At 47.4% G+C, this 22,803-nt stretch overlaps 1 protein-coding gene across 3 annotated transcripts in view; it reads left to right on the forward strand.

The window, feature by feature from the left end:
• UBE3B (ubiquitin protein ligase E3B) overlaps positions 1 to 22,803 on the forward strand; it is a 452,538-nt gene that overhangs the window by 153,566 nt on the left and 276,169 nt on the right. For all 3 annotated transcript variants that reach the window (XM_086943106.1, XM_086943107.1, XM_086943108.1), the window contains 3 exons: positions 261 to 432; positions 18,018 to 18,136; positions 18,897 to 19,011. In XM_086943106.1, coding sequence (XP_086799232.1) covers positions 261 to 432; positions 18,018 to 18,136; positions 18,897 to 19,011 — 406 coding nt within the window. The remainder of the gene's footprint in view (positions 1 to 260; positions 433 to 18,017; positions 18,137 to 18,896; positions 19,012 to 22,803) is intronic.

Below are 22,803 nucleotides of genomic sequence, written 5' to 3' on the forward strand. Positions count from 1 at the left end.
GCGCCATGTGTGCAATCTGTCAATAAAATCTGTTTAAAAAAAAAAAAAGAATTAAAGTGAAAATAAACCTAGAACTTGAGAAATGTGTGTGTGGATTGTGTTTGTCAAGGTGTTTTCCCTAGGACTTTTTGGTCACAATTAGCAAATTATTTCAACTTAAGCATAAATATTTCTGGAAAACTCTTCTTCCTTGTTTCCCCTTTAGTAAAGAGTTGGTCCAACTAACACTCAATGCTTGGCTTTTTCTCTCCTGTTTCCAGGCCTTACACACCTTGATGACTTACTGCCAAAATTGTGGGCATTTATTTGTGAGCTGGGACCCCAGGGTGGCTTAAAGCTTTTCATTGAATGCTTAAGCAATGACACAGAGGAATCCCAGAGGCTGTTAGCCATGTTGATGCTGTTTTGCGACTGTTCTCGACACCTCATTACGTAGGTATTTTTACAAAAGATTATTTCTTTCATTGATGATTTTCTCAGAACCACTGCAGAAAAAGTGTGTTGCTGGTGGCACTGTGCAGTTTCTGGAATACTCTTACAAAATAGAATACAAATAGTGCAAAAATATTAAGATGAATGTATTTATTTTTACCACTGATGAGGGGAAATATGCCTGAATTACTGACTGATTGAATAATGTATGGCATTTGTATCACACATACTACCTGGAGATATTTTGTGGCGATGATGGGCCTCTTTGCCATACCATACCATTCATGATCTTTTACCTGAGAGTTAACATGCTTATGGATTATCTCAAGGCGGGATTGCTAATCACCAAATATTTTCATCATACATATGGTAATGGTTTACATAAATGAGTTAGGATACTTAGGGGCCGATTATGATGTCGATCGGAAAGGTTCCTAACGGCATTTGGTTCATCAGAATCCGATTCGGAAGTCTGGTTTCTGACTGATTCGGAAACATGACTGAGCAATTACGATGGTCGGAGACTGTTCGGACTGTCCGACTAGGTTCAGAGTCATATCCTAACGGCATTCGTAGACACCGAGTTGGCGGAGCCGATTCGTAGGTCTCTACGGACCGCGTTTATGACCTAGCGATTACGATGCTGGATTCAGACAGCCTTTCCAAATAAATCTTTCCGACATGGATTTGCTGTCGGAATCTGACTTTGGGGGCACATATCAGGCCCCTCATCACCCTGAGGCCTCCGGTTGGTGCCCGTGGAGGTACTCATGGGTCCCCTCTTACCAACCATGCACAGTGGCAGGCACCATGAGGTGCCCGCCACAGGGTGTAAGTTTTTCCACAACCACTCCTTTTTAGGTCTTGCTGAGCCAATGCGCTTGCGCATTGCTTCGGCGAGAATTATCTAGGGGCTCCAGGAAAGGCTGCCAAGAGGGCTTTGGAATGCGGATTATGGCCAGTGTATGTGCGCCAGGCGCGCGCTCACCATTTGCTTCCCCGCCCCCGCCCCCCCCCCCCCCATCAGACTTGAAAGGAAGCCGCTCGCACACCACCATTTGTCTGAGCCTCGGCATCAGACTTCAAAGGAAAGCGCTCCCGCCCCGCCCCCACCACAGCAATGCCGAGAGCTTGTTTTCGTCGGTTCCTTTTATTGCCCTTCATAAATGCCTTCTTTTGTTTAGTGACTATGCTTATTAGCCCCTCCTTTTGGTGTTTTGGAACCTCACATGGAGACGTCCCCTGTTACATGTCTCATTTTGCTAATGTTCATTTCAGTTTGTTCTGTGCACCGTTTTCTTTGCCTCGGCTCATGTTCTTGGAAAGCTGTTTGTTGGCTTTCTGAGGCAAACATACGCAGCTGATGTTTGCAACCGGTGTTACTGATTTTTCCTCCCACCTACCATTTCTCTGTGTGCTGTCCCCTTTGCACTACCACGTCCACATCCTTGTTCCCTCCCCACCACCCTCCTTGTTTCTCCCATTTGCCTCTTCACTTTTCTTCCACTACCTACACACTTTCCACATTCGCACCCCTTCCCCTCCTCTTTCTCCATCGCCCACTGTCTTTGTACACCTTTATTTACGCCACTGCTCTTCTCTGTTTCCAGTCTCTCAGCGCCTCATCCACTTCCCTTCGTTGATTTCTATTCGCTGCTGTCTACCCCTCCTCTCTCCCCACATCCATCTTTAACCGGGTACTCTATCCTCCCCCGCCCATTTGCCCTTGTATTTCAATAATGCTCCACTGTTCTGACTCCCATTTCCTTCTCCTCCGACTCTCCTCCAAACTGCTGTGCCACAGACACCCACTCTCCTAATTGGTAAGCCCACTCAGTCACCTTCCCCCCACCTCACATCTAGTCCTCGCCTTTTCTTTACATTTTGATATATCTATTCCCCTCTATATCACGTATTCCTTCCTATCCCCTCATCTGGGCAACATACTTTTCTCAGTGACCTAATTGTAGACTCTGGAGATCTTGGCTTCATCACTAGGCCGCTCGGGTGATCCTGGACAAATGGCTTTCCCACCTGAATGAACCCTGTTTTCTTTTGTCTGCCTGAACTGTGAGCACTTAGTCTCGTATGCCTCCTAGCATAGAACTTTACCCATTCTATTTCTCACCTCCCAAATTCGATTCTCTCTAGACACACTGACCAATCTTTGACTTTCCACCCTCCACAACCTGCTCTCCCACCCTCCAACCCATGTGCTCTCCAGGCCACTGTTCTTTCCCTTCTCTCCCTTTATTGTCCTCTCCCCTCGAGCTTAAGATCCAGTCATCCCTCTCACCCCAAGAGTATGGGTGTACTCCCTGCATTCCATGTATTCACCTCTCCATACTTTGTTTTTATTCATCTTTCTTCTTTTCCCATTTAGATACACTTTCACTCACTTGCACGTTCCTCACTCTACTTTTTCTTGTGTCCTCTCTAAGTACACCTTCCATGTCTCTGTTTATTTTTCCTTTTCTCTGCTCTTTTCATCTACCCTGTTCTTTTGTCTTCCCTCTCCACTCACTTTGTATATACTCTCCTTTTCATTCTCCCCTCCCTCTTCTCTCTTCAGACACACTCTTTATCTCATCCTTCTCAAACTCTTCTTCAGTCCCCTCTTTCTCCCCTACTTTATCTCTACCCACTTCACTCACTTCCTCAATCTCTTTTCTTGTTTTTTTCTTTGCTACTTCCCTTTTTAGTTTACTCTTCCCTCTGCTCTCTTCATATTCTCTGCGTTCCCTTTTTATTTATTATTTGCCCGTTCCCTCCACTGTTTTCATATGTTCCCGCTCTCCTTTTCTATATCTTTGGACTGTCCATTCCCTTCGCATCACCCTACCTCCTTCGCATATTCAAATCGTGCAAACTATATACCCCTTGTTTCTCCTTTATTTTCATGTCCTCTCCTTCTCTGCCTCTCAATATTTGCTCTCTCAGTAGACCTTTACTCCCTCTTTCGTTGCACGCTTCTCCTTCCCCTTTCGCCTTGTATTCTCTCATTCTGGGGATCCCCAACCCCTGAACAGGCCTTTTCTCGTTCTCAGTCCCGGGATGTCCCTTCAGGGCAGATTTTGGGCAGAGGCCTTGCCTCTCTTCTGCCCACAGACAGTCACCGCAGCGCCCCCACCGTCTTTGCCCACACATCTTCTCACAGAGCATGGCTCTGCCTTCAAGCTGACACCCCTTGTAGCAGGCTTATCGGAAATTAGCTTTTTCTTCGACATTTCGTCCAGCCAGCAGGGGCAGGTGGTCGTTTCACAGCGCGCATCGGAAGCAGACACCAGCCCTAAAGAATTAATCACCCCAGGTGCTTTCCTACCTGAAGCTGGGTATGTGACAGTCCCGTACGGAGCACTGAGGGCTTACAGACACTGTAATGTGCACATGTGCAAGGACGGAAAACGGCCCAACTATCCCCTAGTTTTAAAGTAAAAATCATCAAAACTTTATTTCTGAATCACGGTCGAGGAAGAGCAAACTTTCAATGTAATCAATGCACAATAAAGTCCACAAAGACTCATTTCTATATTCTTTCTTTATTCTTGGCTAAAGATACAACAGAAACAGGTAACGCATGTTGTCCCTTCTGACTGTGGAACTTTTTGATTCATCACATTGAACTTCTGATGCACTAATTCCTTTTCCATGTGAGTTTTTACCTACAGTCAAATGGCAATCAAGCCGCATGTGGTCCACATATAGCGTGAGGTCGGTCACGAACATCTAATATTGTTTTTCATATTCAATTTGGTTGCATTTGACCTGGCGCCACCTGCTGCACCACTGGTAGCGACGTCCCTTACCTGTTACCCGTCCCTCACTTCCACTGTTTTTTTCACATGACACACGTACACAACTTTTTCATATTTTCATTAAAAAGCACGGAAGCCCATCCTTGGGTGTGTGGTCGTTAACCAATGCACCTGAAGTAACAGTAGATGGTGTAGCACCCAGGATAATGTGCTGCATGGCTAAATACTTCAGAAGGTCCAAATGGCATCATCACCAGTCAGTGCATGCTTCCATCATACACACACTACTAGCCATCTGTGCACGCTTCCATCAGACACACACCGCCAGCCGTCAGTGCACGCTTTCACCAGGCAGACACACCCGCCAGCTGCCAGTGCACGTTTTAACAGGCACACTCCTCCAGCGGTCAGTGCACACTTTCACCAGGCATACACAACACCAGCTATACTTACATGCTTCCACCAGGCACACACACCACCGTTTGTCAGTGCACGCTTCCACCAGGCATACACACCACCAGCCATCAGTGCACACTTCTAGCAGGCAGACACACCGCCATCCGACCCACCTAATTGTTAGACAACTATTTTTTATGTATTGTCTTTTACACACTTTTGTTAGGCTGATCTATTTTAGTACACATTATGCTGCAATCTGGCGTTTATGAGTTTTTTCTGGCACACCTCTACCCCAAAGCCTCTCACTGAAAGGTGTGAACTCTAGCACTGCCATGCTCGCGAATGCCTTACAGTGCAACCACACACACAACCACACACAAAAACACCCACAACCACACACAACTACACTGAAAACCAAACCGTCAGTGCACACTTTCACCACGCACAGACACCATCACTCATCAGTACACACTTTCACCACACACAAACACCACCAGCCATCAGTGCACCCTTTCACCAGACACAGACACCACCAGCCGTCAGTGCACCCTTCCACCAGGCACACACCAACAGACATAGTACACACTTTCACCAGGCATACACACACCATCAGCCATCAGTGTACACTTTCACCAGGCACGCACACACCACCAGCCGTCACTGCACGCTTTCACCAGGCATACACACACCACCAGCCATCATTGCACAATTTACCATTCACACACACCACCAGACGTCAGTGCACGCTACTAACTATCGCCCTCACTCTATTTTTCACCCTAACTCTATCTATCTATCGCCCTCACTCTATCTATCACCCTCCCTCTATCTATCGCCCTCCCTCTATCTATCTATCGCCCTCACTCTATCTATCGCATCACCACAGCAACACTCGGCACTGTGAGAAGTTGGCCCGATATGCAGCGTTCGCTATTCTAGCGACCACTATGTATCGTTCCAAACGACCCTTATGGTGATTGGTTGTAAGTCAACCTTAGACCAGCTATCCTAGTAGCGTGGATACGAGCAGTCTTCGGGCTAAACTCTAGAGGGCGTGTTAAGCCAGCTGTTATACCATCACATACCCCTTGAACCCCAAGTGAAAGGACACCACACAAGTGTTATGAAAATAAACAGAATATTTATTAAGAATCACAACAGCCATGGACTCTTTATGAGGACAGGGTACTAAGCACAAACCAAAACTCTTAGGAAAATACTTCAAGTGCACAATTTAAACAAGTGTCCGAGGACACGGAAAGTTTAGTGGTCTCGGGCGGACCCGATAAGGCAAGTCGGAAGCGAGGGACTCGGGACCCTAGAGTAAGGAGGCTATGCAGGCACCAAAATGCCGAAGTTACCTAGCCACGAGGGCTGCGGCTGCACAAGTCTTACAGGCGTCGGGGTCTTCGCTGACGAGCCAGGAGCCGGAAGAAAAGGAGTTGCTGGCCGGCGACCAGTGCTGAATAGTTCGTAGAGACCCAAGCCTGGATCAGAGATCGTTGATACCTGAAAGCAGAGGGGACCAAGTTCGTACTACTAGCCAGTAGTCAGAGGGTACCAGGAAGGCACCGGTTGGCCGTCACCTCGACTAGGTGAGTGGGCGACGCTAGGCTCTGCAGTCTCACGGACCAGGAGGCGTTGTCGGCGACCAGGATGGAGGTGCGAGCTGTCCCACGAAGGTTGATGCTGTCGGCGTCGCTGGGCCCAGGATTGGGGCAACAAGCCTTGGCAGATTTCAGGGCCACGGGGTGGGCCTAAAATGGCGTCTTGAGTGGACCAGGAGGGTCCGGGGTGCTTCTCTCAAAGATGGAAGCAAGGGCCAGTCTGGAGCAACCAGACCAGCAGCGTTGGTTGTCGGATGTCGTCAAAGAAGGGCACAAGCCAGCGGCTAGTGACCAGACAACGTGCTGAGCAGCGAGCAGAAGGGCCCCACGCAGATCGTGGAGATGCTGGGAGACTGCACTTCGGTGCTGGAGCGGCTCAGGGTCGGGGCTTCTCGGACCCCAGAGCACTCACCAGAGAATTGCTTCGATGGTCGTGCTGATTAAGAAAGCGTGCAGGTTTTGATGATGGCCGGTCCCTCGAGGTCTCGTCACACCCACAGATCTCAGCTGAGCTGACGACGTGGGTAGAGGTCAGAGGTGCCAGGGAAGCCGGTTCTCGTCGAGCTGGGCTGTCGGATTCCTTGAGGAAGGACTTGCAGCAAACCGCAGAGTTCTTAGATGGTGCCCGCTGGTGCAGGGTGACTACTCCTTAGCCACAAGGGAGAAATCTTGAGAAGAGTCTCGAAGTCCTTTCGTAGAAAGTATTCTTGATTCAAAGATGATCTAATTCGGAAGGGTCCCCGCTCCGGCCTTTATCCTAAAGAAAGGGGTGGGTACATGACTTGGTCCTGCCCTAAGGGTGGGACCAGGAAGGGGGGTAGTTACACCCCTCTCCCCTGCCGGACCGTCCCCAGGTCAGGGGCTGGCGCCCCTGGAACTGGTTCTGACCGGCAGATGCGTAATGAGCACCGGGGTGCCACTCCGCAGTCACCTTCTCGCAAAGCCCTACCTACCCAGAATACACAAACCCTGTCTGGGACGGTGCGAACACCGCCCTTGACAGGAAACCCTTTGTCCAAGCTCTCCTCGCTTGGAAGGACTCCCAGCAGCAGGAGGTCAGACTCGTGTATGTGGTGGCAGCATCCATTTTGTGGAGCTGAGGCTTTAGTTAACTTTAACCGGGGTTCACAGTTACATACATGTCGTGTCCCTCTAGAAGGGCGGAATGCTAACCTCGTCGCCAGAATTGGTGAGGGGGTAGCATCCCGATTCGTATGACACCTTACTCGACATGTCTTGATAACGCAATACCGAAGTTACCGATATGGTACGCGTTATCATGGAACAGCCATTGGGTCTTGGTTCCGCAAGCTGCAACCGGGCTCGGCTCGGGCCAGAACCCAATTCACACGATTCCAAGCACTCTGCCTTCAGGATTGTCAAGGCCTGCCATAGGAGTGTCTGATAGGAACTCGGGTGTCCATTGTATGGTTAGATATAGGGCTACTATACCTAAAGCAACGAGCGGGTACGCTACGTTGCCCCAGCTGTCGTGCAGCCAGTTGTGTCAGATTTAGATGGCCATCCTGGGGTGGCATAATACATGCTTCAGCCCCTGGTAGGCCCTAGGTACACCGATGCCCTGAGTTACAGGGTCTGACAGGGTGGCCCAGTTCCAATTGGGTAATGCACCTAAGGTACACGCATCAATTTATAGAGAGAACAGCTAGGCTGTGGGTCTGATTAGCAGGCCCACAGCCCGAGAAAGTCGTAAACCAGTGAAACAAAAGCAAAAAGTCCGGGTGATCATAGGATTGCAGACCCTACTCTCCTACATGACCCCCCCCCAAACGTTGGGACAATAAGCTAACCTTGACCAGGTGAGTCTTCTTGTTCTAAGTGGAAATACCTGGAGAGCCCATCTGCATTGCCATGATCAGTGCCAGGTCTATGCTCCACTGTGAAGTCCATCCCCTGTAGGGAAATGGACCACCTAAGCAGTTTGGGGTTTTCACCCTTCATCTGATTTAGCCATAAGAGGGGCTTATGGTCGGTCTGAATTTTGAAATGAGTGCCAAACAAGTATGGCCTCAGTTTCTTCAGGGCCCACACCACAGCGAAGGCCTCCCTCTCTATAGCTGACCAATTTTTCTCTCTGGGGGTCAGCCGTCTGCTTATAAAAGCAATGGGCTGGTCATTACCATCGAAATTCAGTTGAGATAGAACAGCTCCCACACCCAACTCAGAAGCATCTGTTTGGACAATGAATGGTTTGGAGTAGTCTGGACTCTTGAGGATAGGTGCCGTGCACATGGCCTGTTTTAGGTCATCGAATGCTTTTTGACAGCTCGCTGTCCACTGAACCTTTTTTGGCATTTTCTTGCTCGTCAGTTCATTGAGCGGAGTCACAATCGATCCGTAATTTCTGACGAACTTCCGGTAGTAACCAGTCAGGCCCAAGAAAGCTCGAACCTGAGTCTGGGTGGTTGGAGGAGCCCAGTCCCTGATTGACTGTATCTTGCTCTCCAGTGGCTGAACTTGACCTCCCCCGACGAGGTGGCCCAAGTATACAACCTGTGTCTGCCCTATCTGGCACTTGGTAGCCTTGATAGTGAGACCTGCTGCTTGCAGAGCCTCTAACACTTTCCGCAGGTGGACCAGGTGATCCTCCCAGGTGGAGCTAAAGACAGCAATATCGTCAAGATACGCCGCACAGAAGTCATCCAGCCCAGTGAGAACGTGATTCACCGACCATTGGAAGGTGGCAGGTGCATTTTTCAAACCAAAGGGCATCACCACGAACTGGTAATGCCCACCAGGGGTAGAAAATGCGGTCTTAGGCTTGGCGTCCTCAGCTAACCTGATTTGCCAATACCCAGCTGTCAGGTCAAACGTACTTAAGTAGTTGGCCGAAGCCAATCTATCGATAAGCTCGTCTGCCCTTGGTATTGGGTGGGCATCAGTCTTAGTGACTGCATTGAGACCCCGGTAGTCTACGCAGAACCTCATCTCTTTCTTACCGCCCGGGGTGTGAGGTTTCGGCACTAGAACTACGGGACTAGCCCAGGGGCTGTCCGAGGGTTCAATGACTCCCAGCTCCAACATTTTCTGCACTTCGTTCTTGATGCAGTCTCTAACGTGATCTGGCTGCCGGTAGATTTTACTCTTCACGGGCAAGCTGTCACCAGTGTCAACCTCATGGGTGCACCAATTGGTCTGACTGGGTGTTAGAGAGAACATATGCCGGGAGGATTGAAGAACTGTTTACAATCCTCCTGTTGATGTTCGGAGAGGCTGCCACAAAAGACAACACCATCTACCGATCCATCGTCAGGATTCTGAGTGAGCAGGTCGGGGAGAGGGTCACTCTCCTCCTCCTGTCCCTCATCCATGGCCATGAGCAAACTCATGTCCTTCCTGTCGACATATGCCTTGAGCCTGTTGACATGGAGCACCCTGTGGGGGCTCCGGGGAGTTCCCAGGTCTACCAGGTAGGTGACCTCTCCCTTTTTCTCCAGGATGGTGTAGGGCCCGGACCATTTGTCCTTGAGTGCTGCCGGGGCCACTGGCTCCAGCACCCACACCTTCTGTCCGGGCTGATAAACAGTCAAGACAGCCTTTTGGTCATGCCAAGCTTTTTGGAGTTCTTGGCTGGCCTTAAGGTTTTCGGATGCCTTCTCCATGTACTCAGCCATCCGCGAGCGGAGGCCCAGCACATAGTCCACTATGCTGGTTGCAGGCTTTTTGAGAGGTCTCTCCCATCCTTCCTTCACCAAACACAGGGGTCCTCTCACAGGATGCCCGTACAAAAGTTCAAAAGGGCTGTAGCCAACCCCCTTCTGTGGGACTTCTCTGTAAGCGAATAAAAGGCAGGGGATCAGGACGTCCCATCTACGCCGAAGCTTTTCAGGTAGTCCGTGAATCATCCCTTTCAGGGTCCTGTTGAATCTCTCAACAAGCCCATTGCATTGTGGATGATAGGGTGTAGTGAATTTGTAGTTGACACCACATTCCTTCCACATAGCAGTTAAGTAGCTCGACATGAAGTTTGCACCCCTGTCGGAGACGACCTCCTTAGGGAAGCCCACTCTGGAGAATACTCCAACTAGGGCTCTTGCCACAACAGGCGCTGTAGTGGTCCTAAGGGGAATAGCTTCAGGATACCTGGTGGCATGATCCACTACCACCAGTATAAACTTGTGCCCTGATGCTGTTGGTGGTTCCATGGGACCGACGATGTCAATCCCCACCTGTTCAAAGGGCACCCCCACCACAGGCATTGGTATAAGGGGGGCCTTTGTCGTGCCACCTGACTTACCACTGGCTTGGCAAGTGACACAGGAGCGGCAAAACTCCTTGGTATCTTCGTTCATGTGAGGCCAGTGAAAGTGCGAGACAAGCCTGTCCCACGTCTTCGTCTGGCCTAAGTGTCCTGCTAAGGGAATCTCGTGGGCCAAGGTAAGGAGGAAACCACGCTGAGACAAGGGGACGACCAGCCTCCTGGTCATGCCAGGCTTGGGGTCTCTTGCCTCAGTGTACAGGAGTCCATCTTCCCAGTATACCTTGTGGGTACCTGTGGCGTTCCCAGCAGCCTCAGCAGCAGCCTGCTGTCTGAGGGGTTCAAGAGAAGGGCAGCCTAACTGGTCCTTCCCCAGGTCCTCTCGTGTGGGTCCCCCTGAGCCCAGAAACTCAACTTGATCAAGTTCGAGTTCTTTAGGTTCAGTTTCCCGCAATTCTTGGAGGTCAGCCTCCTCTGAGTCCTGATCCTCAACCTGGGGCAAGGGGGAAGGCGAAGCCTTAACCCGACTGCTCCTCTTCTTGGGAGGTGTCTGGTCCGTTGTTCCAGGATCCAGCACCTGTTCAGTGGGGCATCGTCTGACCTGTGACCTGGTCACAGCAAACACGTGTGCTGGCAAGCCTAACATCTCCATGTGAGTCCGTTGCTCCACTTCTGACCATCGTGATGACTCCAAATCATTGCCCAACAAACAATCCACTGGGAGGTCTGAACTAACAACAACCTTTTTCTGGCCATTTACCCCTCCCCAGGAGAAAGCAACAATCGCCATACTATGACTGGTAGTGACGTTGCTGGCATTGGTCGCCAGGAATTCTGTACCTGGCATGATCTGTCCAGGGTCCACGAAGTTAGGCGTCACCATGGTGACGCTGGCACAAGTGTCCCTATAGGCCTGAGCCATTCTTCCATTTATTAAAGGCGTCTGTCTGTATTTGCCCAAAGTATTGGGACTGACATCAGGGGATATATCCACATCCCCTGTACAGACAAGGACAGCCTGAGTGAGTGTACCAGCTAAGCCGTCACACCCCTCAGAACCCAAGGTTAACCCAACTAGTCCCTTGGGAGGCGCACTACTACTGCTGGCTGTACTAGGGGGCACAGGTGCCGTAGGGGCTGCAGTAGCAGGAGTCTGCCCTCCTTTCTTGGTGCACTCACTAAACTAGTGAGTTTTACTTTTACAGTATTGGCACCACCTTTTCGATTGACCTTCTTGATTCTTCTTTTTCTGGGAAGCCTGACCCCCCCCTCTTTGGGTTGTTGGGGACCTGTCGAAGACTTCTGGTCAGTTTGTTCCCCTTTCGAATCTTTACCCTTCTGGTCTGCTTTCTTCTGACCACCCTGGTTCTGGCCCTGGTTTTGCTTAACCCTTGTTCTGACCCATCTGTCTGCCTTCTTTCCCAATTCTTGGGGAGAGGTCAGATCCGAGTCGACAAGGTGCTGATGCAACAACTGGTTCTGACAATTGTTTAAAATCTGTTCTCGCATGATCAAATTATACAATCCTTGGTAATCAGTAACCTTACTGCCCAGCAACCAGCCCTCAAAAGCCTTAGTGGCACAATCAACGAAATCAGACCAGTCCTGAGACTGAGTTTTCTGGGTATCCCTGAACAGCAACCTGTACTGCTCAGTGGTTAGGCCGAACCCATCAATCAGTGTGTTCTTCAGGATCTGGTAATTGTTAGCGTCCTCGACCCTTGTGGTGAGGAGCTTATCTCTACCTTTACCTTCAAAGGAGAGCCACAAGATAGCTGCCCACTGACTCTGGGGGACGCACTGTACAGTGCAGGCCCGCTCCAAAGCAGTAATCCACTTGTGGATGTCGTCCCCTTGCTTAAAGGGGGGCACTATCTTATTCAGGTGCTTAGTGTCTAAACTCCTGGGTTCCCGTGGGGGAATGCTGCCACCAGTGGGAATCGTCCCACTCAACTCTTGCTCTCGAGCAAAGGCGAGTCTCTCTTTGGCTAGGGCAAGTTCTTCCCTTTCGATCCGCAGATTGACTTCCCGCTCCTTTGCTTCGTACATTCTCCTCTGAGGTGATGTCATCCCTCTTCGAGCAGAACCTCGAGAGCCATTGGTTCTAGCGGATCTGTTAGAGCCTCTCGACAGAGACCTAACTCGTCCGTTCCCAATGTTAAGCTGGCCCGAGAGAGGCCCCAGGGGTCTCCTAGTACCAATCTCGTGCCGGCTTAAGTTGTCCTGAGTTAGCTGACTAACTATGACTGGACCTTTGTCTGCCTCGTCCCCAGATGTCTCTGGTTCCTCGTCCTCCTCTTCGCCCTCGGCAGAGAGATGGATAAGGTCAGGGTCACCTCGGGTTCCCTCGAGGGGAGGCATTTCCATTTCGGGATGAGAATGGTCGGTGTTACCCGCCTTCCTGGCATCATAAGTCTCCAAGAGACCAATCAGAAACGGAATGGTAGGGTTTGCACCCTGCTTTATCTTTCGAGACGTACAGATCTGTCGCATCTCATGAAAGCTAAGCGCAGCATATCTGGAGGTGACCTGTGGAAGGTCGACTGACACGAGGGGAGACTCAGAGTTTCCGCCTTTGTCCGACATGCTGTTTCTAGTGTGGTGTAAGTGATGCACCTACCTACACTATGGGTTTACATACTGAGCCCTTGCTAAGAGTTGCAGCCAAGGTGTGCTAAGCCTTGAAGAGCTACAACAGCTGGTTCAGTAGAACTCAGAGTATTCTAAGCTAGGTTATATGTACCTGAAGTACTTATGCGATCTTTCACAAGATGTTCTTAGGATGCGCGTGGTAAAACAACAGCAAGCTCAAATCCCAACCGCTGCTCACCAATGTGAGAAGTTGGCCCGATATGCAGCGTTCGCTATTCTAGCGACCACTATGTATCGTTCCAAACGACCCTTATGGTGATTGGTTGTAAGTCAACTTAGACCAGCTATCCTAGTAGCGTGGATACGAGCAGTCTTCGGGCTAAACTCTAGAGGGCGTGTTAAGCCAGCTGTTATACCATCACATACCCCTTGAACCCCAAGTGAAAGGACACCACACAAGTGTTATGAAAATAAACAGAATATTTATTAAGAATCACAACAGCCCTGGACTCTTTATGAGGACAGGGTACTAAGCACAAACCAAAACTCTTAGGAAAATACTTCAAGTGCACAATTTAAACAAGTGTCCGAGGACACGGAAAGTTTAGTGGTCTCGGGCGGACCCGATAAGGCAAGTCGGAAGCGAGGGACTCGGGACCCTAGAGTAAGGAGGCTATGCAGGCACCGAAATGCCGAAGTTACCTAGCCACGAGGGCTGTGGCTGCACAAGTCTTACAGGCGTCGGGGTCTTCGCTGACGAGCCAGGAGCCGGAAGAAAAGGAGTTGCTGGCCGGCGACCAGTGCTGAATAGTTCGTAGAGACCCAAGCCTGGATCAGAGATCGTTGATACCTGAAAGCAGAGGGGACCAAGTTCGTACTACTAGCCAGTAGTCAGAGGGTACCAGGAAGGCACCGGTTGGCCGTCACCTCGACTAGGTGAGTGAGCGACGCTAGGCTCTGCAGTCTCACGACCAGGAGGCGTTGTCGGCGACCAGGATGGAGGTGCGAGCTGTCCCACGAAGGTTGATGCTGTCGGCGTCGCTGGGCCCAGGATTGGGGCAACAAGCCTTGGCAGATTTCAGGGCCACGGGGTGGGCCTAAAATGGCGTCTTGAGTGGACCAGGAGGGTCCGGGGTGCTTCTCTCAAAGATGGAAGCAAGGGCCAGTCTGGAGCAACCAGACCAGCAGCGTTGGTTGTCGGATGTCGTCAAAGAAGGGCACAAGCCAGCGGCTAGTGACCAGACAACCTGCTGAGCAGCGAGCAGAAGGGCCCCACGCAGATCGTGGAGATGCTGGGAGACTGCACTTCGGTGCTGGAGCGGCTCAGGGTCGGGGCTTCTCGGACCCCAGAGCACTCACCAGAGAATTGCTTCGATGGTCGTGCTGATTAAGAAAGCGTGCAGGTTTTGATGATGGCCGGTCCCTCGAGGTCTCGTCACACCCACAGATCTCAGCTGAGCTGACGACGTGGGTAGAGGTCAGAGGTGCCAGGGAAGCCGGTTCTCGTCGAGCTGGGCTGTCGGATTCCTTGAGGAAGGACTTGCAGCAAACCGCAGAGTTCTTAGATGGTGCCCGCTGGTGCAGGGTGACTACTCCTTAGCCACAAGGGAGAAATCTTGAGAAGAGTCTCGAAGTCCTTTCGTAGAAAGTATTCTTGATTCAAAGATGATCTAATTCGGAAGGGTCCCCGCTCCGGCCTTTATCCTAAAGAAAGGGGTGGGTACATGACTAGGTCCTGCCCTAAGGGTGGGACCAGGAAGGGGGGTAGTTACACCCCTCTCCCCTGCCGGACCGTCCCAAGGTCAGGGGCTGGCGCCCCTGGAACTGGTTCTGACCGGCAGATGCGTAATGAGCACCGGGGTGCCACTCCGCAGTCACCTTCTCGCAAAGCCCTACCTACCCAGAATACACAAACCCTGTCTGGGACGGTGCGAACACCGCCCTTGACAGGAAACCCTTTGTCCAAGCTCTCCTCGCTTGGAAGGACTCCCAGCAGCAGGAGGTCAGACTCGTGTCTGTGGTGGCAGCATCCATTTTGTGGAGCTGAGGCTTTAGTTAACTTTAACCGCGGTTCACAGTTACATACATGTCGTGTCCCTCTAGAAGGGCGGAATGCTAACCTCGTCGCCAGAATTGGTGAGGGGGTAGCATCCTGATTCGTATGACACCTTACTCGACATGTCTTGATAACGCAATACCGAAGTTACCGATATGGTACGCGTTATCATGGAACAGCCATTGGGTCTTGGTTCCGCAAGCTGCAACCGGGCTCGGCTCGGGCCAGAACCCAATTCACACGATTCCAAGCACTCTGCCTTCAGGATTGTCAAGGCCTGCCATAGGAGTGTCTGATAGGAACTCGGGTGTCCATTGTATGGTTAGATATAGGGCTACTATACCTAAAGCAACGAGCGGGTACGCTACGTTGCCCCAGCTGTCGTGCAGCCAGTTGAGTCAGATTTAGATGGCCATCCAGGGGTGGCATAATACATGCTTCAGCCCCGTGTAGGCCCTGGGTACACCGATGCCCTGAGTTACAGGGTGGCCCAGTTCCAATTGGGTAATGCACCTAAGGTACACGCATCAATTTAGAGAACAGCTAGGCTGTGGGTCTGATTAGCAGGCCCACAGCCCGAGAAAGTCGTAAACCAGTGAAACAAAAGCAAAAAGTCCGGGTGATCATAGGATTGCAGACCCTACTCTCCTACAGGCACCACCACGACATCACTCCGGGGCACCACAACATCACTATGCTCTACCACCGCATCACTGAACGCCACAGCATCACTCAGCGCCACCACAGCATCAATCTGTACAACCATTCAACAACAACTGGTTCAAATATGTTCTCTCAATGTTTCAAGCTTTATTACAAATGTCAAAAAAAGATGTTAATATTTCACTTCTGTTCTTGTATTTTCGTCACAATAAAATTCACTGAACATAATCTTCACAAAAGTTATTTACAAAAGTTTAAGCTATTACCATTATAAATTATAATAACTTTTAAGTATTAATTATTTAAAAAATAAAAGCCATTGTTATTTGTAATATCAATACATCTAAGTCACTTAAATACAACACATATTGCATTTCAAATGCTATAGGTGTCACATTTGCGAAAGTTATAACTATTGGCATTGTAAATGACAAAGCTATTAATTTCACTATTTTCAAAACCAACACGTAAATAAAAAAATTGTCCAATCGCTCAAACTTTCCTAATGCGAGACCTATTGCATTGCAAATGCTTGTTTTCAATGGGAGCCTGTGTTGTCAGTCTGAAAACAGGCTTCCATTGAACTCATTGGGAGTTCGACTGGACGTTGTTCGGAACCATCGTAATTGGTTTGTCGGACTCCCCAACCTGAGTCGGCCCCTTAGTCTAGTTTCAGTGAGGCATGGGTATCATCATTAAAACCTCATAGTATTTGGCAACAGTAGGTGATGCAAAATTCTCTCCCTTTAGCAATTATTAATTTGATTGCATGGATACTAGATAGACAACTTAAATAAAAATCTCAGCAACTTTAGGTCCACACCTCAGTTGTCTGTTATCTTTTCATACTCTTTACATGCACTGAAGTAGCTACCAGACGTCATGGCGGTACAACAAAAAACACCAACAAAAAATGAATGCTACTCCTTTGCAACACACTCGGAGTTACAGGCTGAGGCTTCAGTCTAGTGATGTGACACATCACTGCAGAAGCCCAGCTGTCCAGCATGACCTTAGCCTGTCACTGTTCCAGCCCCTTGTTCAAGGTGCCCTTCCTTATGCCTTAAAAATGTCCCATCATTGTCATCTGAAGGAAAAGGAGTAGAATGCTAATAATGCTAACTGACATTTTCCTTTGTTTCAAATACATGTATTGAGTGTCAAAAACTAGGCCTTTCTGCTGATAGCAGTACTTTAATATGGCAATAAAAAGTGGGGTTGCCCCGAGTGGTGGAATTGGGACTCTGTACACAGTTCCTTTGATCCCCTCTTGAGCCCAGAACTCTTGAGAAAGGTAGTTTGCATTTTCTACAAAATACTGCTTAGCTTTACTAATATCAGTTAAACTAGTCAGACAACACATTTTCACTAAGAGCAGTGCTTCAGCCGGAAAGTAACCTGCAGTGGCTTCTCCATGAAGCCCTAGCATCTTTATGGAAAATTGAAAAATACTTGCTAAATTGTCATGATGTAATAGTAAGAACAGTGTGGATTTTTTAATCAAATCTCCCCTTGTGCATAAAAATTGGTGCTATTACTGTTTGGCGTATGTCATAGTGCAGAAACCTTTAGCTTTTCTTTTGATAAAACTGCCATCAAAAATATTACTACTGCTGGAGAGCTTCACCTGAAAAGGAGCGTTTCTTGAAAATTGTAGAACACCTTTTCGTTTTCCAGCAAAATCTAACATTCTGGATTGGTAAGCTTGAGAACAAATATATGCCCCTATTCACAGAGGTTTGAACGATTCTTTGTCAGAATATGTAAACTGTTCTAAATTCCTCTATGTTGGGTAAAGCCCCCAAAGACGTTTGTAATTATAACTTTATATTTAACGGATGCATGCATTGTTGTTACCATCCCAAATAATAGTTTGAGAAGTCAACTTCCTTGCCTTGTGTTACTTTTTCGTTTGATGTCACCTTCACTTTGAAGTTTCGTAGAGCTGTTTACTTCAACTTGTAGGTTTTTTTTTAATTCTCTTTTTATTAAACAGTTGTGATAGTACAGTGAGTGGCTGCGAGGCTGCAGAGCAAATAAAATACAATGGTAAGAGGACAGATGACCATTCTTACAAGCAAAACACGTTCTCTGTACAGCATTCAACTTGTAGTTCTTAATAACATCCATAGCTTCCGTTTATCTGACAAACTAAACCTGTTTGACAGTAAAGGCTGTAATAGAACATAGTCATATGCCTTCGGATTTAAGGCCTCGATGAAAAGATTACTCTTCTGGTGAGGGACTTTAAGATACACCATTAAGCATAACACCAGTTAACCTTTGTCTTTTAGGATTCTTGATGACATAGAGGTCTATGAAGAACAGATCTCCTTCAAACTTGAAGAACTTGTCACAATCTCCTCTTTTTTGAATTCCTTTGTATTTAAAATGATCTGGGATGGAATTCTAGGTAAGTTTTTACTGAATGAATGCATTAAAATGAACCATAAACCAAAGTCAAGACTGTTTTAGTATCTTATTGGTATATACTGTTTTACTGTGTGTTGGAAACAAATAGCTTATGTGCCTATTGCGGTATTCCACAGTAAGTTTTTTGACTATGTGTAGAAATCTGTAGTTGAATGAACATTCACCGGTCATGAGCTATGGCATGGTGTCTGTCCATTAATGCAGAAAATGTTAAAATATATTTAAAGAATTAAATTCTTGTCACAGACAAACTTGTCCAACAAATCAAAGCATATTCAATCAGGTATAAACCTTCATCTGACAATTCCCTGATAGTTTTGTTTCATCTGGAGAAGATGCTTACCCATTGTACAGCTCAAGCCAAGGAGCTACTGGCTTCTGTATTTTTCTACCAGGAATTTCAGCTTCTCGCTATTGTGCAGAAATGTTGTAAAAATTGAGGCAGTGATCACCCCTAGACAGGAAATATTACATTGATTTAAATAATGACCTTGACTATTTCTGGTTGTCAAATCCTGAAAGGTACATCTCTATTCAGCTGACCTTGGGTGTTCTTTATTGTGACAAAGATAACCTTGTTAGAGAAGTGCCTTCCCACCCCCACGTTTTAATGACACAGGTTAGAGGTATATTTGTAGGGCAACGGTTGTATCCAAGCCATCACAAGATTTAAGGTGACTACCTGAACAATTCATATCTGCATCCACATCCTGAGTAAACACCTTTCATTTTGCTTGTAGAAAATGCAAAAGCAGAGACGCAAGAGCTGTTTCATTCTGTCCATGGCTGGTTGATGGTCCTTTATGAAAGAGACTGTCGACGACGCTTTGCTCCTGATGACCATTGGTTGCGGAAGTAAGTTCTTCATTCCTATGCATTAAATAAAAGTGCAATATTTCGCAGGTATTTTCATGCTCTCACTTGTGTCTGCAACAGTGTGAAGCTTAACTGCCCTAGTGTAACTGTTGTGCAATAAATAATGTATAGAATCACAATTCTGTACTACATTGTCAAAGGGCACATAATGTTGCTGCTTTTCTTCTAGAAAAGAATTTCCCTTTATCACAACGTTTTTGGGTGGTGCTTGCTCCATACTAAATGTATTTACATTCAAGGTTACCAGTTTTATGAACTAAGTCCATGATCTGAACCTCATCCAGGGAAAACATACACAGTTTTGTATTCTTTATTTTATTACAAAGGAGGCCACAGATGAAGAGGGCGAAAGAACTCGTTCCCTCTTTAGGAGGACTGAGGACACTGTCAATTATTCAGTCTTACCCAGAGCACAAAGGAAATTGCCCTGAAGGGGTTCACTTTGGTTAGGTGTTCAATATTTATAAGAATATAAAATACTCTTTAAGGGTTATAATGAGACTAAGAGCTTATTGCATTAAAGTTCGGTCAGGTCAATTTGCCCACAAAACACCATACTTGTATCAACTGATGAGGGGCTTTGACTGCATGAGGGGTTGAAAGGCAGTGAAGTTTGTAGATGATCAGTATCCAAAATAGGTGGTTGTACCAATGATCTTGGGTAAATACTTCTTAGCTGAATCTAAATGGGCGGCCAATTTCTCTTGGGGAAGGACAAACCCAGCCTTAATTGAATCCACAGTATATTTTCTGTATCACCAATTTCATCAGTTAAGCAATCAGTGTTGGCAAGACCAAAACAAAATGTTTACATTTTTGGCTTATTCCTCATTCAATAAAACCCTGAAATGCTAAAAGTATAATATAATAAGTCAGTATTCTGGGAAGCACACAATAATGATCAAGGAGGTGTGAATAGACCTAGACTAAGAGAACCATTTTGTTTCTAAAATTGCTCTAATAAACAATTCAATCTTACCTCATGGAGACTGCTCTCTTCACATTCATTTCTCATTGTATGAGAAACAGTGACGTTCCCAAAATACTGCACCACATTTGACCTACTTAAATCAATGGGGTTGAATTACTGAGCTTTACAGTCACATGATGCTGGATAGGTTGGTGAAGTGAGAAATGAGCAGGGTTGTCATAAAAAGGTAATTCCTCAGATATTGGATTACACAGCAATCCTATAAGACATACTGTCTAGGGTGGAGATAAATTGACATATTCTGAGCTACATCAGTGGCCTTCTGTCTGATATATGGTCGGGTCCAAAGAACCAGAACCTACAGGGAAGTCTAGAGCCAGCATAATTTCCACAAGATTTTTTGCTTGAGTCTTTCTCACTTTTTTGCTCTTCTTCGGTTCAGGTCAACTGTGGGGTTCAGGGACACAGATAATAGAAGTTAGCATAGCGGCTTTAACTTTCAGCGCAAACTGCATACAAAAAGATCGAATTTAAGAACCAGACAAGTTGCTTCACACATATGGACTAAATCAGAATAAAAGATGGTCGAGAAACCCCAAGATCCTTTGTTTGCAATGTGGAGGCAAGAACAAAACCCAGGGCTTATCATATCTCAGACTAGTGTTACGGGAGAAGAAGGGAAATGCTAACAAGTCCTACTATGGTGAGTCACAATATTCCCTACCTTTTTCTGTCGTATGTTATTTCCTTTTCATTACTGTCATTAAAGGGGATAATTCAAGATCAAACAGAAAACAGTTACACAGGTTTCACATCAGCCAGGAAAATCAAGTGTGTTATAGACAGATTTTAGGAACTTTTTCACCAACCTGACCAGAATTGAGGATCATGAAGAATCTCACCTCCTTCACAAACTAGTATGTGTTTAGGGTAGCAGACATAATTCCTTAAAGGGCAGAGCGCCAAATAGCAGATTTACAATTGGCTGGGTAATATGTTCTGTCTTGGTCAATCCTTAATTTCCATCCATCGGCACAATTGCGCGATTATAGGTGGGGTGCCCAGAGGGTGATACCGCTGAGGCCCCCCTTCAAGGATAATTTAGGGAGCTTACTATTGGTCCCCTCTAAAATGCCCGACCTCAGAATGAGGGGATTTTAATTACTGCTCTCCGGTATATGCTTTGCAAGACACGTGTACACGAGCACCTTATGCTTGAGGACTCCTGCTCACTGCACTGTTGACCATTCTGCAACTGGAGTGTTCTCCTTGACTGGGTGGCACTCGCCATTACATTAGTTGGGGACCTCTAAGCGGATGATTCAGTTGTGAAATGTGTGACCCTGATGGAGCTTCATGAGTTTTCAACATGCCGCATCTGCTATATGTGGCGGTGGTGGCCACTGTGCGTGAGTGGTGGTTGCCTGGTGCTGGTGAACCGCCATTGCATGTGTGCCTTCAGAGTATTTGTGAGACTGGCAGGTGCAGGCATGCAACACCCCTCTTATATCAGGCATTATTGGAACAATCGAAAGGGAAACTAAAATCTTTGTGCAAGCGTTGGCCAGCAAACATGGGCTCACCTGTCGGGGACGCAAACTGGGCCAGGATTCTTGAGCAACCCAACGGTGTTGCGCAATGCACACTTAAAGTTGATACAGTACTACTACTTACACAGTGTGTATATCATGCCCAAACGAGTGAACCTTATGTTTCCTGGAGTGCAGGTAAGGTGGCCCAGATGCGGGGAACTAGATGCATGTATGGAACCTTACTGGGACACAGTAGGCCAATGTATCATAGTGGCGCCTGACAGACCCATTGCAAAATCACCGTGGGTTTGCTTGCTGGGTTGGTTCCCAAGAACTAAGGCCAATGCAGTCACATCCAAATGTGCAGATTTTACTTTGTTCATGGTGAGGCGCCAATTGGCGATGAGCTTGAATGCCCCTGGAGGACCTAACATGCACAGCTGGAGGTCTGAATTTGTTAAATGGGCCAGCTGTGAGAGCACTTCACTGAAGCAGGAGATGGATAGAGAATGAGGAAGTGTGATTGGATTGAAGCCTCAGCAGCAATCCTGGATGATATACTGCTGTTGGATGATGAAGGGTACGTAATTCAAACTGTGGGCTGCGAAAACACTAACTGACAACACGTGGATCCCAGGCCTTATGAGGGGCCAAGTTATAGTCTTCTACTTCTTTTTGACATCTATGATATTATTGTCAATCTGGTATTGCTCACTGGGCTTTTATGTTTGCTTTAATTTGTTCTTTGTTGCTAACCATATAGCGTATCTACTGAGCCTCATGACCTGTCCCGTTGTGTGGAATTGTCTGTCTTACACTACAGGACTGGTGGGCAAAATGTGATGTAAAACGAATTGATGCAGGGGCCCCAGTCACTGTCAATCCTTTTTATCATTGAAATTACTTAATATGTAACTGTTTTAAGCTGGGGAGAACCTTGACATGTATTGAAGGCACCAAAGGTTTAGGATTGTAAAATGGACGATGAAAAAGTATAAGCGCAATAATGTACATTTCAAAAGAAAAACTCTTAAGTTTCCATCCACCTCATCCTGACCATCAGGAAACAATACATAGAAGACACATCTACAGTGGTTTGTCAATCCACGAATCATAAGTAAAATGGTCAGATCAACTATCACTTGACGGAATCATCATAACAATTTTATAACAATCTCTTCTCATAACTAAATATCCTTTCATATAAACCCTGATAGGCCTGCCAAATCCCCCATACCTTTTCAAATTTTTGTGGACACCCCCTGCTTAGATAGATTGTATTCAGCTTGCCAGCAAGCAGTCTAAAGC

Source organism: Lissotriton vulgaris, chromosome 11 (assembly GCF_964263255.1).
Source record: "Lissotriton vulgaris chromosome 11, aLisVul1.2, whole genome shotgun sequence".
Lineage (NCBI taxonomy): Eukaryota > Metazoa > Chordata > Amphibia > Caudata > Salamandridae > Lissotriton > Lissotriton vulgaris.